The sequence below is a fragment of the Pongo abelii genome, chromosome 11 (assembly GCF_028885655.2).
Source record: "Pongo abelii isolate AG06213 chromosome 11, NHGRI_mPonAbe1-v2.0_pri, whole genome shotgun sequence".
In the NCBI taxonomy this organism is placed as follows: Eukaryota; Metazoa; Chordata; class Mammalia; order Primates; family Hominidae; genus Pongo; species Pongo abelii.
Window position 1 is genome coordinate 110,274,421 of NC_071996.2, and position 16,023 is coordinate 110,290,443.

Genomic DNA, 16,023 nt, shown 5'->3' on the forward strand with positions numbered 1-16,023 from the left:
CTTCTGGGACACAATAGTCACCCATTTTTTAACTACCTCATTGGCTGTTCTTCACAATTCCCTCGCTGGATTCTTCTCTTCTACCAAGTCCTCTACAAGTTAGGTCAGCCCAGGTCTCAGTCTTTGTCTTTCTGTCTATACCCACGCCCTAGATGAACTCCTCTAGCCCAGTGGCTTTAAACACCATCGTGATATTGTGATACAATAGGAAATACATATTTTGTCTTTGTCCCTGGTTCCTGACACAGAGCTCCTAAAACCCTTGCAATTTCCTCTGTGATAAGATCAATAAAGGTAAAAGGGCCATTTTTGTTATTCATGACGTCCCTTTTGACTATGTCTAAGTTTAAGTGAACAGGTAACTTTTGGAAAGTTTCTAAGGATGGCGGCTGGTTGCCAGGAGAATCGGCCATATGATTAGAAAGTTGGAACTTTCAGTAATCCCCTCCCATCTCTGGGGAGGAAAGAGGGGCTAGAGATTTATTTAATCACCAATAACCGATGATATGATCAACCATACCTATGTAATGAAATCTTCATAAAAACACAAGGGAACAGAGTTTGGAGAGCCTCTGGGTTGCTAAACACATGGAGGGACTAGGTGGATGGCATGCCTGGAGACAGCATGGGAGCGCTTATCTCCTCTATTTTTTTAACTGCATTCTCTTTACTTGAAACTGTAATATTTGTTTGTATATTTGTTTATTTTTCTCTCAGCTCTACTATGAGTTCCATAAAAGAAGGGACTCTGCCTTGTTCACCCTTGTATCTTAAGTATCTAGCATAGTGTCTTGGTATACAGTGGTACTCATGAGATTTTTGTAGAATGAATACATGAATACAGGGCAGAAGATTTAAACTGGGTCCCTAAATGCCAAGGACTCCATTTAAATACTCTACCTGCTCTGCACTAAAGTTTGCCTTGCCCAGTTAGACTATTAGCAGTGGTCTTAACATGAGTCTCTAATTTTACTTGTCAATGAGACTCAAGCATAACTTGGCTATGTCTGAAAACATGGTGGAGTATCTGACAGACTCCTTCATGTAAGAGGGGCGTGAGGTAAAATCCACATGGGAAAGGATTGAAACTGTCTTCACTGCTCAGATTTGAAGAGATCTGGATTTGTTTAAGAAGCTGGTGATGTGGTTCATCAGAAAAAGAGAAGGCATTTGACCCCAATCAAAGCCTTAGATTGAAGGAGGAAGTGGAGCTTCTGAATAACGACCATGTCCATTTTGACCAGAGCAGAGTGTTCTTTCTGGTCTCATGAACAGGCTCATGATTCACAAAGACTAGCCTACTATTCCCATCCAACCTGTGTGAGGGGAAGAGCAGGAATGATTGCTCCTGAGTACGAGTTATGGGGGTTACTAGAAATACTCCGAGGTAGCTTTACATAGGGAGGAAATTTATTTCAGGATCTGGTGAAGTTGAGAGCTCACGTAAATTTGGTTTAGAGAAGAAATGAAATATCAAATGGTACAGCATTTCCCCCCTTGGAAAATGTGTTTGAGGACATGAGAGAGTTAATAAAGCAATTGCCCGAGTCTCTTTCTGCTGAGACATCCACTAACTGACTTATCTCATCTTGATTGTGGGAGCCACAGTCTTGATGCATTCATTCTCAAGGACACTTGATCCACTGCCAGAGAGGCCCAGAATTTTCTAACTTACTGTGTGGCAGAATGAAGCCTCTGCTTGAAACCCTTTATCTTTTGGGGATGCTGGTTCCTGGAGGGCTGGGATATGATAGGTGAGTGTAAAGTGGGAAGAGGGACTGATTATTATGATTTAGATTGTCTAAATTGAATGGTTTCTTTTTAAGACCAGTGCAGCTGGCTTCTCCTTCCTTACTACTCATATATACCACCGTGAGACGAGAATAATAAAGACCACTGAAATTTATCACTGAATAATCATAATCCTCTAATAATCTTTGAATAAATGAATAAATATCTAGCAAACATTTCCTAACACAATGCATGAGATATACCAAGAGACATGTCATGTTTTGTGATTGGAAAAAGAAAATTGTAATACAAATTCTATATCCCTCATTTTCATAGTATGTCAATTGGTAAATCACATTATCCTAATTATTAAGAAAAATGTTAAAATGACCAAATAATTTCACCTAGAGATAAGTACTATTAATGTTTTCAGATAGCTACCTGATTATGTATGCAGCACTATTTCTGAAATATTTCAGTTAAATTGTATTACAGAAATTTTCCTATGGCATTAGCAATTTATGTAAAACATAGTTGAAATTGCTAATAATATTCTGTCATTTAGTCAATTCCTGCTCTTTCATTTTTACAAATAATGCCGTGATGAGCAACCAGCTACATATTTTTTTTTTTTTTTTGCTTTTTGCAAATCTTTGATTATTTCTCTAAGAAGTGGAATTACTGGGTCAGTAACTGAGGAAAATGTAAGGTTCTTTCTACACATTGCCCAATTACCCTCTAGAAAGATTACATCAGTCTACACTTCCAATAACAGTGTATGAAAGCACTTTTTAAGTGTTTGGCAAATTGACAAGTAAAAAATACACATTGTTGACTTCCTTTGTATTTTGTTGATTTATAAGAGTAAATATTTTGTCTTTCTTATTACTAATTTTATCATTTTATAAATTGCCCATTAATGTCATTTGCCAATTTTTGTGGTCTCTCCCTATTCTTAATGAATCATAAGTTCTCTAAATACATTCTATTGAAATCTGTGAGTGTGTATGTGTGTGTGTATAGTTTCCATATAAAGTGTGTTTTTCCCTTGTTCATATGCAAATCATTATTTTGCTCATTTAGCATATCTCATGAAGTATATGTGGTTATAACTGGTATTTCCTCTTTTGCTTCATGGTTAAAGAAACTTTGCAATGAACTTGCTCTCACATAACATAGAAACTCACTCCAATTTTTGTCCCACAATAATTGTCTGATCTCAGCTTGTTCCTTATCTTTATAGACAGTTCAATTTCAGATACTTACAGAGTCCAGCACCTCTGTAATATCAAAAACCTGTTTGAATATTTCTGTCTCATTTTTCCATTAGTTTACTTGGTTTCATATACATAGGGCATTTATTTTCCTTCCTCATCCATAAATTGGAAATGAAGACTCTTACATATTTTACAGGAAATACAAAAAAAAATTATGCTGCTTAAAAATATCAAGAGCCTTAAAACATAAATCTTTTGGCCTAGTGTTCCTGCCTCTGGACATCTATACTGAGGAAATAAACTAAAGTCTGAAAGAGTTTTCTGCAGCTCTGGGATGCAACTTTATTTGTAATATATATATTCCAATATTTGGAAACAACTTGAATGTCTGTGTCAGGTTATGTAAATGCTGATATGTGATACAGGACAATGGGATATGATTCATACAATAGAAAAATAAGTATAAAACTTTTTAATGGCATAGGAAAATGTATGTTTTATGCTAAAGGAAAGAGGCTGTATATAAATCTAATGGAGTACTTTAAAAAATAAAATAAAAATATGTACTAAAATGGTAATTGTTATCTTTGGTTGGTGATATTTTTTCCCTTCCCTCAACTATTATTCATTTTGCAAATATCGTACAATGAACATGACATAAAACTTTTATTTAAAAAATCAGATTCCAAGCCCAGGTTAAATTATTGAAGTGACTAGGCTCAGGCAGTGGGACTCAGATGAGACAGCTTCCATTGGATGGTTCCTCATGACTGCACTTGACCGTGCTTGTCTTTATTGGCCGCTTTTATTTAAATTATTAGTTATTGATATAAAAAATAATGGTCACTTGTATGTAACTCTCGCCAACTCAAAACATATGTTAGCTGCAATTTTTGATAATCTTTATTCACTACATGTGATAATAGTCTAGAAAATTTAAAATTAATAAAGATTACAAGCTTTGTAATATTTCTCCTGAGCCTTTAGGGAGGTAATCTCCCATATGTTATATATTGCGTACATCCTGAAAAAGTGTAACTCTGTATAATCATTTGGGATTTAGCAATATCAATCAAATGGCTTGAAAATGTTCATCCTCTTTGATCTACTGATTCTTGGAATGTAGCTCAAGGAAACAATAAAAAATAAGAACAAAGATTTACACAATAAGGTATTATCTCTAGAATTATTTACAGTAGTATAAAAACAAAAAGCCACATAGCTTTAATATCCAGCATAGAAAAAAATATTTAAATAAATGATACTATGTAACATATACTTACTGTCAAATAGTGTGCAACCATTAAAGAGTTTTCATTGGTTTGAGGAAATGTCTTTGGTAGAATACAGAATACAAAGAAACAAATACAAAATTATATATAGATATAATCTGCATGCATTTAAGGAAAATAAATGCACAGATAAAAGTCTGGAAGGAAATATGCCAAAATATCAGTAGTAGTTTACTCAGGGAGGTGGAATTATTGATAATTCTTCCTTCTCTTTTCTATTTTTCTCCTCCTTTTTTACCTCTCCATACTTTCTACGTTTTCCATGTTAGGCATATGTTAATTTTGTAAGCAGAAAAATAAAGTTTGAAAATACAGAACTATCATGAAATATTCATGTAACTATTTCTTCACCAAGTATTTAAAATACACCTTATACAAAAATCAATTCAAGATGGATTAAAGACTTAAATGTTAGACCTAAAACCATAAAAACCCTAGAAGAAAACCTAGGCAATACCATTCAGGACATAGGCATGGGCAAGGACTTCATGTCTAAAACACCAAAAGCAATGGCAACAAAAGCCAAAATTGACAAATGGGATCTAATTAAACTAAAGAGCTTCTGCACAGCAAAGGAAACTACCATCAGAGTGAACAGGCAACCTACAAAATGGGAGAAAATTTTCGCAACCTACTCATCTGACAAAGGGCTAATATCCAGAATCTACAATGAACTCCAACAAATTTACAAGAAAAAAACAAACAACCCCATCAAAAAGTGGGCGAAGGACATGAACAGACACTTCTCAAAAGAAGACATTTATGCAGCCAAAAAACACATGAAAAAATGCTCACCATCACTGGCCATCAGAGAAATGCAAATCAAAACCACAATGAGATACCATCTCACACCAGTTAGAATGGCAATCATTAAAAAGTCAGGAAACAACAGGTGCTGGAGAGGATGTGGAGAAATAGGAACACTTTTACACTGTTGGTGGGACTGTAAACTAGTTCAACCCTTGTGGAAGTCAGTGTGGCGATTCCTCAGGGATCTAGAACTAGAAATTCCATTCAACCCAGCCATCCCATTACTGGGTATATACCCAAAGGACTATAAATCATGCTGCTATAAAGACACATGCACACGTATGTTTATTGCCGCATTATTCACAATAGCAAAGACTTGGAACCAACCCAAATGTCCAACAATGATAGACTGGATTAAGAAAATGTGGCACATATACACCATGGAATACTATGCAGCCATAAAAAATGATGAGTTCATGTCCTTTCTAGGGACATGGATGAAATTGGAAATCATCATTCTCAGTAAACTATCGCAAGAACAAAAAACCAAACACCGCATATTCTCACTCATAGGTGGGAATTGAACAATGAGAACACATGGACACAGGAAGGGGAACATCACACTTCGGGGACTGTTGTGGGTTGGGGGGAGGGGGGAGGGATAGCATTGGGAGATATACCTAATGCTAGATGACGAGTTGGTGGGTGCAGCGCACCAGCATGGCACATGTATACATAGGTAACTTACCTGCACATTGGGCACATGTACCATAAAACCTAAAGTATAATAATAATAAGAAGAATAAGAATAATAATAATAAAAGAAAAAAAAAGATAAAAAAAAAAAGAAAATACAGAACTATCATGAAATATTCATGTAACTATTTCTTCACCAAGTATTTAAAATACAAAATTTGCCTCAATATTCATTAGGATTTTCTTGCCTCTTTATACATTCCAGTCAAAATGCTATCAGACCATCATCTTTGATCTGCAGACTTTATTAATAATGTACCCCAAAGGATCATTTTCTCTATTAAACATTTTATGAATTCCTGTTCAAAAAGAATACACAAAGTACAATAATCTTTTCATTTGATCAGTGAGATGAGACTGGTGATAATTTGGGAGATTAGCCAGCTTTTTCCTCCCCTCTCTACATGTATTATGCATCACCTAAGAAATTACCTAGAAACAGAGAATAGCCTTTTGTAAGTATATGGTTTAAGCATTCATTTGAACAAAGTATTCGAGTTTCTGAGGTTTACGTATTGTGTTTCAGTTTCATATACAAGTAATAAGCATTTTTAATATCGGGGCTTTCATTTAAATCCAAGACCATTCACTTTTTTTGCATATGAAATGGACCCAGTTGTTCAATGCTGGGCTTAGGAAGTAACAGACTCACACATTTTGTAGACATTGTAGCCAAGAGTAAGGCAAATGCCTGAGGGTGTTAGGTTATCTTTATTTAATTTATTCCCCTCAGTGTTATGGCATTGCCAGGGAATCCCAGCCCAGTTGAAACAGGAATTCACCAGGTGCAAACCCCACTTTTCAGTGTACTCCCTTTCCTAGACCACTGAGTAGATACCTGTGATAAGGAAAAACCCAAACATTTGCTAAACTATGTGAAGGAGGGAAGAACAGCCAGCTTCCTTGTTCTCAATACTGTTGGGGAAGCATTGTCAATAATCTCATTTCCTGGCAGGACAGGATGGGCCAAACAGCCAGTGTGAGGAATGAGAGACAGGGAGTGGGGGGTTGGGGGGAGTTAAAAGAATATCCTCTTCATTTGCTTCATTCCCTCTCCTCTTTCCATTCTGAGAAAGGGTTAAAATGATTTTTCAGTGACTTTATAATACTTATTTTTATTCTCTTTGTAGTCCCAATCAGAGGTAGACAATTTGGATGATTTTTTAGCCCCTAAAAGTGGACTAATTAATACTTCATCCTTATTTTCTAGGATGTCATAAAAGAATAGTTAAGCCTACATAACAAAGTCTTCAGGAAAAAAAAAACTGGGATAATAGTATTTACCTTAAGAATTATTGTTACAATCAAATGAAGATAGACAGATAGACAGATAGATAGATAGATGATAGATAGATAGATAGATAGATGATAGATAGATGATAGATAGATGGACAGACATGATATAGATATCAAGTTTTTAGAACAGTTTCTAGCATACATAATTGCTAGTAAAATATTGGTTGTTATTATTGGCTATGCTTGAGTTTGGAATTCTCCCTCTCCTGACCTTAAAACAGTTTGTGCACCATTTAATTGATAGTTAATCAGGCACTAGCTTATCATACCTCATGCCTTGTTATTTAATGACTAAGTTTTTTTGCTTTTGATGTGTTTATGTCTTATTGTCTTAAGTAGATTTTTAATTCTGCAAGAAATAAATCTTCTTTTCAATTACTACTACCTATTACTACTTTTGCATAGAGTAGTAAGAGTATATACCCACTGGGTGGTTGAGTGACTTAAATAAGATAATAATATAAAGTGCTTTGACCAGTGCCTAGCATATAGTGCTCAGTAAGGGTTAACTATTGTATTGTTAGTATAAAATATACATATTTACTGATTAGTTTATAAAGACATGAAATGTGTTCCTGAAAATGTATGTTAAGAATGAATTTTTATGACTTTTAAATACACTATAAAATACATGTATTTTCTTTACATAATGATCATCTTTTGTAAAGCAATCAGCCTCAACATATTACTTGCACCAGTATATATTTTTATATTAAAATTTCTCACTCTGAAGCACCCTTGTTTATTAAAAAATCAAATGAATGGTAAATATTAGAAATAGATTTGTGAATAACATGAAGAAGATGATCGTTTCTCAACTATTACAATGTAAATAACATTTATTTCTTTTAATCTTCTTTTAAAATTCATTTTTATTGTTTTAACCAATTATTTAGACAATCCTATCTCATGAAGACATTGAGATTGTCTTTTCATTTGGACAAGCTAATAGGGCAAACTTCATTTAACAATGTAATAAAACATCTTTAATTTTGAGAACAAAGAGCTTCTGTTAAAATTATTATTAATATTACTAACGATTAATAATAATAAATCTAACTCTAAGTTTAAAGTAGTGGAATTGTGTGGAGAAATTGATTTCCATTCGAGTAGCTTAATGTGGTACATGACGCTAAGTGAACCAAAAAAAAAATAAAATTAGGACTTACATAGATATGACTGGAACTTGAGTTTTAATTAATTCTATCAAAACATTTTGTAGTTTGGCATTGTTTGAGGATAATACTAGTTGGATGGCTAAATTATTCTTTGTACAATTTTTATTTTTAATATCGTGCAGCAAAATAGGGCTTTTGCTTTGTTTTGAATTTTATTTTAACACTTACTAGGAATTGACAATGTGTCCGAAATTGTGCTTATTGTTAAACACAGATTATCTTATTTAATCCTCATAAAAATCCTTTGGGAAGGTACTATTATTATTCCCATTTTACAAATAAAGAAATGAAGACTTAGAGAAAGAGAAGATACAATACTATTTTGAGCATTTTTTGAATGCTCAAGAAAATGTAGAAGAATAGGTAAAAGTCATAGAAATGTTAGCTAATTAGATCTCTAACATACTTCATTGCAACTCAGTATCACTATACAAAAGTTTGTACCCCAGCAGCTCCAAAAGTTTATACTCCAATGCCATTAACATAGTAGTCATTCTGTACATATTTGCTGGGTAAATGAATTACCACTTAATATGCCCTGACAATAAAAATATAACCCCATTTCTTGCTTATATAGGGCATTTAAACTAGGAAACTAAGTCATTCAACAAACGTTGGTGTGGCTTACAGATAGAATATTAGCTGTATGACTTACTAGCTCTGTGACTTTTTGCAAATTACCTAATTTCTCTTGGTCTCAGTTTCCTCATTTGTAACATATGGAGAAAAACAATTTACAGAGTTGTAGTGAGAATAAAATTATATACTCTGCATGAATGTTTCTCTTAGGTGTGAGCACAATATCTGGCAAAGAAGAGGCACTGAGTAGCTTTATTAAGCTGTTTGTTAAAAAATAAAGCATAAATAGACATTTGGAATAAGCCCATATCTATTAAAAAATTGAATAGATAGTTAATTAGCCAGGCATGGTGGCACATGCCTGTAATCCCAGCTACTCAGGAGGCTGAGGCAGGAGGAGTGCTTGAACTTGGGAGGCGGAGGTTGCAGTGAGCCGAGATCACGCCATTGCACCCCAGCCTGGGCAACAAGAGCAAAACTCCGACTCAAAATAAATAAATAAACATTTTTTAAAAATTTTTTTAAATTAAAAAAAAAGATAGTTAATAATCTTCTAAAACAGAAAGCACCAGGCCAAGATAGGTACACTGGTGAATTCTGCCAAATATTTAAGGAAGAAATTATACCAATTCTCTGCAATCTCTTCTAGAAATAGAAGCAGAGAGAATGCTTCCTAACTCATTTTATGAGATCAGTATTATCTTAATGCCAAAATCAAAGAATTAAAAGAAAATTACAGACCAATATCTCTCATGAACACAGATAGAAATATCTTCAATGAAATAGTAGCAAATCAAATTAGACAATGTATAAAAAGAATTAGACACCACAACCAAGTGGAATTTGTCCCAGGTATGCAAAGCTGGTTCAACATTCAAAAATCAATTAATACTATCTGTTCTACCCACAGGCTGAAGAAAAAACATAACATGATTATATAAATAGATGTAGAAAAAGCATTTGACAAAATCTAACACCCATTTGTGATTAAAAAGGTAGTAGGGAACTTCCTCAACTTGATAAACATCTCCAAAAAATCTAGTTAACATTATACTTAATGATGAGAAACTAGAAGTTTTCCTACTAAGATCAAGGCAAGGATGTTCTCTCAGCACTCTTTTTCAACGTTATACTGAAAGTCCTAGCTAATGTAATAAGACAAGAAAATATAAAAAGTATACAGATTGGAAAGAAAGAAATAATACTGTCTTTGTTTGAAGATGACATGATTATCAATGTAGAAATCAGAAAGAATCAACAAGAAAGTCTCCTGGAATAAGCAATTATAGCAAAGTTGCAGGATACAAAGTTAATATTAGAAAGTCAATTGATTTCCTATGTAACATCAATGGACAAGTAAAATATGAAATTAAAAACAAGTAACCATTTACATTAGCACCCCTCAAAATAAAATACTTAGGTATAATTCTAACAAAATTTGTACAAGATCTATATGAGGAAAACTAAAAAACTGTAATGAAAGAGATCAAAGAAGAACTAAATAAATGGAAAGTCCATGTTCATAGACAGGAAGACTGAATATTGTTAAGATGTCAGTTCTTCCCAACTTGATAGCAAATTATTTTGTGGTTATTGACAAACTGATTCTAAAGTTTTTATGGAAAAGTGAAAGATCCAAAATATTCAACTCAATATTGAAAGAGAAGAACAAAGTCAAAGGACTGACAGTTCCCAACCTCAAGACTTAATATAAAGCTACAGTAATCAAGACAGGTGTTATTGGCAACAAAATTAACAAATAAATCAAAGGGAGAAAACAGGGATCCCATAAATAAACCTACATAAATATAGTCAAAAGATCTTTGACGAAGGAACAAAATAGTCTTTTCAGCAAATAGTGCTGGAACAACTAGACATCCAAATGCAAAATAAGTGAATCTAGACATAGACATTGCACCTTCACAAATATTAACTCAAAATGTATCATAGACCTGAATAGAAAATGCAAAACTATGAAACTCTAGAAGATAACATAAGAGAAAACCTAGATGACTGTGGGTATGGTGATGAGTTTTTGGATACAACACACATGACACAGTCCATGAAAGTAAGAATTGAAAAGCTAGACTTCACTAAAATTGGAAACTTCTACTTTGCAAAAGACAATGTTAAGAAACAAAAAGACAAGCCATAAACTGACAGAGTATATTTGCAAAACACACATCTGACAAAGGACTGTTATCCAAAATATATAAACAACTCTTAAAACTCAACAACAAGAAAAGGAATAACTTGATTAAAAAATTGGCAAAAGACTTGAACAGACACCTCACCAAAGAAAATATAGAGATAGCAAGTAAACATAAAAAAGATATTCCACATCATATGTCACTAGGGAATCACAAATTAAAACGAGATAATAATACTTGTTCATAAAACAAGAAGATAATACTTCACACCTATTAGAATGGCCAAAATCCAAAACACTGACAACACTAAATGCTGACAAGGATGTGGAGCAACAGGAACTCTCATTCATTGCTGGTGAGAATTCAAAATGGTACAGCCACTTTGGAAGACAGTTTGGCAATTTCTTACAAAACTAAACAAACTCTTACCATATTATCCAACTATTGCACTCTTTAGTATTTATCCAAATGAATTGAAAACATGTCAACATAAAAACCTGTACAGGGATGATTATAGCAGCTTTATTCATAATTGCCATATCTTGGAAGCAACCAAGGTGTTCTTCAGTAGATGAGTAAGGGTAAATAAACTGTGGTATATCCAGACAATGGAATATTACACAGTGCTAATAAAGAAATTAGCTTATTAAGCCATGCCAAGACATGGAGGAAACTTAAATGCATACTATTCAGTGAAAGAAGTCAATCTGAAAAGGCTGCCTACTGTATGAGTCCAACTATGTTACATTCTGAAAAGACAAAACTATGGAGAAGTAAACAGAGCAGTAGTTGCCAGGGGTTAGGGAAAGGGAGGGATAAATTGGAAGAATGCAGAGGATTTCTAAGGCTTTAAAACTATTTTGTGCCTGGCTCAGTGGCTCACACTTATAATCCCAGCACTTTGGGAGGCTGAGGCAGGAGGATTGCTTGAGGCCGGGTGTTTGAGAACAGCCTGAGCAACACAGTGAGACCTTGTCTCTACAAAAATTAAAAATTAGTGGAGTATAGTGGCTTGGACCTGTAGTGCCAATTAATTAAGAGGCTGAGGTAGGAGGATATTCTGAGCCCAGAGCCCAAGGCTGCAGTAAGCTATAATCATACCATTGCAGTCCAGCTTGGGTGACAAACTGAGACCTTGTTTCAAAAACAAAACAAAACAAAACAATTCAGTATTATACTATAATGGTAAATATGTGTCACCAAACATTTGTCAGAATCCACTCAATGTATGAAGAGTGAGCCCTAATATAAACAATGGACTTTGGGTGACAATGATGTGTCAAAGTAAGTTCATTGATTCTAACCAATGTACCACTGTGGTGTGGGATGTCTATAGCGGGGAAGATTTTGCGTGTGTGAGAACAGCGGGTAAATGGGAACTATCTGCATTTTCTGCTTAATTTTTATGTGAACCTAAAAGTGTGCTAAATAATAAAGTTTATTTTTAAAAGGATAAACCATTGCAAAAAAAAAAGATTAGTTCTCACCATTATATGCAGTACAGTGGTTAATATTGCAAGGTCTTCAGTCAGACTGTCAGGGTTTAAATCCCTAATAACACTTTCCCTGTGATTCAGTTTCTTCATCTCTGAAATGGAGATAATAACAGTACCTATCTCAGAGTTTTAGAGAGAAGTAAATGAGATTTAAATTGCTTAGAACAGCGCATGTCTCATAAGTTTCACTTCAATAAATCTTAGTTATTATTTCATATACAAATTTTAAAGTATTTTTATCTACAACATTTTATTGAATTATCCTGGCCTCCCTGCAAGGTTGGAATAATTGTTCTCACTCTACAGATGAAGAAACTTCGGCTCAGAGTAGCTCAGTGGCTGCCCAAGGTCTCACAATTAGTAAGTCATGGAGCCAAAGATTCCGACACAGGGCTTTGTCCTCCAAATCCTGTGCACACTGATTCTACTACCTTTTTCAACAACCCACCAACCCTCAGGATATCCCAGTTTCATCACTGCTTTTCCTCTTACTTTCTTCCCTTTGCAGATCCTTAGCCCAACACAGACAAGAGATTGTGGACAAGTCAGTGAGTTCATGGAGCCTGGAGATGTATTCCTATAACATATACCACCCCATGGGAGAGGTAAGGAAGGACACATGGCAGGAGGTTGGTGGTTGTCACAACCTACTTTAGGATGGGCAAAGAATGGTTCACTAGTAATATCCATGCATTAGAGAGGCTGAAAATGTGGTGTTAAGATCTGCCAATACATTGAGTTCAAGGGATTCCTGAACATCTCCCCACCCACCACCACCATTGAAGCTGTAAAAGCTGGTGATATGAAACTTTAAAAAATTAATAACAAAAAGAAAATGGACAAGAACATCCCAATGAGCCAGTTTTGCTGCTGTGAACATGAACCAGAATTAACTCTTATTTTTGTTTGTCAAGTTCTTAGCAAGTTTAAGCTGGGCAGCATTGCTGTTTATATGGGTGTGAGGTGGAGAAGCCTTCTGATTGAATCATATTTAGCTGAAAATGTATTTATTGTAGGATTTACAGGACACATGCAGTAGTTCTTAAGAGAGGAAAACTTTTTGAAAATTTTTATAATCTATCCATCTGACAAAGGGCTAATATCCAGAATCTACAAAGAACTCAAACAAATTTACAGGAAAAAACAAACAACCCCATCAAAAAGTGGGCAAGGATATGAACAGACACCTCTCAAAAGAAGACAATTATGAAGCCAACAGACATATGCAAAAACGCTCATCATCACTGGTCATCAGAGAAATGCAAATCAAAACAACAATGAGATACCATCTCACACCAGTTAGAACGGCGATCATTAAAAAGTCAGAAAACAACAGATGTTGGAGAGGATGTGGAGAAATAGAAACAGTTTTACACTGTTGGTAGGAGTGTAAATTAGTTCAACCATTGTGGAAGACAGTGTGGCGATTCCTCAAGGATCTAGAACTAGAAATACTATTTGACCCAGCAATCCCATTACTGGGCATATACCCAAAGGATTATAAATAATTCTATGATAAAGACACATGCACACATATGTTTATTGCGGCACTATTCACAATAGCAGACTTGGAACCAACCCAAATGTCCATCAATGATAGATTGAATTAAGAAAATGTGGCACGTATATACCATGGAATACTATGCAGCCATAAAAAAGGATGAGTTCATGTCATTTGCAGGGACGTGGATGAAGCTGGAAACCATCATTCTAATCATGCTATCACAAGGACAGAAAACCAAACACTGCATGTTCTCACCCATAAGTGGGAGTTGAATAGTGAGAACACATGGTCACAGAGAGGGGGAACATCACACACCAGGGCCAGTTGTGGGTGGAGTGGGGGACTGGGGGAGGGATAGCATTAGGAGAAATACCTAATGTGAATGACAAGTTGATGGGTGAAGCAAACGAACATGGCACATGTATACCTATGTAACAAACCTGCATGTTGTGCACATGTATCCTAGAACTTAAAGTACAATTAAAAAAAAAAAAGGGATGGAACAAAAAAAAAATATCTTGCATGTACCTTTTCAGTATAAATAGAGAAGACCATGTAAATTATACCTTACAACTACACCCTCTGTAATCTCCATACAGTAAAACTGGAAAGGTCAGAATATTATTTAATGTTTTACAATTTATATGAGAATAAACTGAATTGTAGCTTCCCCCCCAAAAAAAGAAATATTTGTATTGCTGTTAAGATAAGTTTGGTGGTTTCCAAAATTGGATACAGTGAAAACTTAGCTTCTACTTATGTACGTGTGTGTATGTGTGTATGTATGTGACATTATGCAAATCTTTTTTGAGGTATAAATTTCTAAAAATAGAGTTGTTGGGTCAAAGAATACACACGTCTACATTTTTATATAAATGCACAATTTGCCCTTCAAATGACCGTTACCAATTTATTCTCTCAGCATTTGGGAATATATTCATATTTTCCAGACTTTTTTTCAACAAGTACAAGAAAAGATTTACACTTTCTTATATAGCAGTCACCCCAAAGTACTGAAAGCTCTACAATTTTGTAAAGGTCCAGTATGGCCCATGGACACTTTATGACCTGGTATCAGAGTTGTGTTCACACATGGCTTGACCACTTGCTGGCAGTGTGACTTTCACAAAGACACTTAAACTTTTTAATCCTCAGCTTCCTCATCTGTGAAACAGAAATAGTAGTATCTATCTTGTAGCATTGTTGTGAGAGTAAATGAAATAAACACTACTACTATGTACTGAACAAGCAATAAATAAAGAATATTTGTTGCTGCTACTGGCTGCTATTTGTAGCTCTCTCAAGACTTAAGGCATCTGCATCTCACCTAGTCTCATCACAGATATAAACACAACTACCCATGTGGTAAGCTGTTATTCTTTTCAGTGAATAGACTGAAATGAAAATACCCTCACTTGAGTAAGTATTCCTACTGTTATAATACATTTTATCTATACCTAGCCCATGCTAAAATGAATGCCAATTGAGATATAACAATTTTCAAATAGGATATTTGTTATCCCTCAATTAACTTTTTTTTTTTTTTTTGAGACAGAGTCTTGCTCTGTTGCCCAGGCTGGAGTGCAGTGGGCGATCTCGGCTCACTGCAACCTCCACCTCCTGGGTTCAAGCAACTCTCTGCCTCAGCCTCCTGAGTAGCTGAGATTACAGGCACTCACCACCACACCCAGCTAATTTTTTTGTATTTTTAGTACAGACAGGGTTTCACCATCTTGGCCAGGTTGGTCTTGATCTCCTGACCTCTTGATCCACCCACCTTGGCCTCCCAAAGTGCTGGGATTACAGCCATGAGCCACCATGCCCAGCCAATTAACTATTATTTACTATAACTCTTGGTTGTTGTCAGAGACATCAACTATATAGAAATTAATTGTAAGAGGTGTGAAATGCTGATGATTGTCGGAATATGTCTTATGTTTGTGAATTTTCTTATTGCATTCATTGTTATGGAACCCCAAGTTATGGACTTCCAGACCAAGGTATAACACTCTTTGTAGCACAACATAAGACTTGTAATTAAATCAGCTGCTCTTCAGGTCTACTCAATTGAATC

The 16,023-nt window shown here is 34.9% G+C and overlaps 1 protein-coding gene across 1 annotated transcript in view; it reads left to right on the forward strand.

Moving 5' to 3' along the window:
* The first annotated feature begins 1,604 nt into the window (after positions 1-1,604).
* The window catches only part of CPO (carboxypeptidase O), a 31,199-nt gene continuing 16,780 nt past the window's right edge, over positions 1,605-16,023 (forward strand). Inside the window, exons 1-2 of the mRNA XM_002812781.3 lie at positions 1,605-1,754; positions 12,954-13,050. Of these exons, the coding sequence (XP_002812827.2) occupies positions 1,687-1,754; positions 12,954-13,050 (165 nt within the window). The 5' untranslated portion in view covers positions 1,605-1,686. The remainder of the gene's footprint in view (positions 1,755-12,953; positions 13,051-16,023) is intronic.